The sequence below is a fragment of the Aptenodytes forsteri genome, unplaced genomic scaffold (assembly GCF_000699145.1).
Source record: "Aptenodytes forsteri isolate BGI_AS27 unplaced genomic scaffold, ASM69914v1 Scaffold162, whole genome shotgun sequence".
NCBI lineage: Eukaryota > Metazoa > Chordata > Aves > Sphenisciformes > Spheniscidae > Aptenodytes > Aptenodytes forsteri.
In genome coordinates, this window is record NW_008795132.1 from 63,944 (window position 1) to 64,662 (window position 719).

The following is a 719-nucleotide window of genomic DNA, read 5'->3' on the forward strand; positions in this document are numbered from 1 at the left end:
GGGGGGGAGCACGAGGGGGGGGGGTAGCGTAGTCCTTCGAAGCTGGTAACGGAGCGGGCAGCAGAGCCGAGCGCACGAATGGAGCCCGCGCAGTGAGAGTGCGCTGCTCTGGGACTGTCCTGACCGGAGGGAAGATCCTGTGGTGACATCGCGGGGAGGGGGAGAAGGGGGAGAGAAATCGGGGTGACCAAGCCAGAGTGGTGGGGGGGGGGGGGGGGGGGGGGGGTGGGGGAAGCAGGCGAGGGGGGGGAGGGGTGGGGAGCAGCGGGGAGGGTTTGGAGTAACCTCACAGCTTGCTCTGCCCTTCCCCTCCCGTTTTAAACCGTTTTCAAGGTAGCCATGAAGCCGGCAGCAAATGCTGGCTTGACTGCTGCGGTCTGTGTGCTGCACCCCCCCCGTCCCGCCGCCTCCCCCTGAACTTCTCCCGCTTTTTCTCTGTCTCTAAGCAGGTTTGGATGCCTCCGCTCAAACCACCTCTCACGAACTCACCATTCCAAATGATGTGAGTATCCCCGCGGCATCCGTCCCTTCCGGGCCGCGTCGGGGAGGGAGGGTGGCGGGCAGCGGGCAGGCAGCTGCCCCCTTGTCCCTGTGGGTCACCGGGATCTGCCCCTCTCTCTTTTTTTTTTTCCTTCTTCTAACAAAATGGGGCGTGGGGTTGCCCGTTCTCGGCTTCAGAGCTGCGGGAGGACTTGTGGCAGGGGCCATGGGTGATGGCC

The 719-nt window shown here is 64.5% G+C and overlaps 1 protein-coding gene across 11 annotated transcripts in view; it reads left to right on the forward strand.

Moving 5' to 3' along the window:
• Positions 1 to 719, forward strand: part of PCBP2 (poly(rC) binding protein 2) — a 17,164-nt gene that overhangs the window by 14,193 nt on the left and 2,252 nt on the right. For 7 of the 11 annotated variants that reach the window (XM_019471827.1, XM_019471829.1, XM_019471831.1 and 4 more), the window contains one exon: positions 447 to 502. In XM_019471827.1, the coding sequence (XP_019327372.1) occupies positions 447 to 502 (56 nt within the window). The remainder of the gene's footprint in view (positions 1 to 446; positions 503 to 719) is intronic. The other 4 variants (XM_019471828.1, XM_019471830.1, XM_019471832.1 and 1 more) reach the window with 1 other exon arrangement.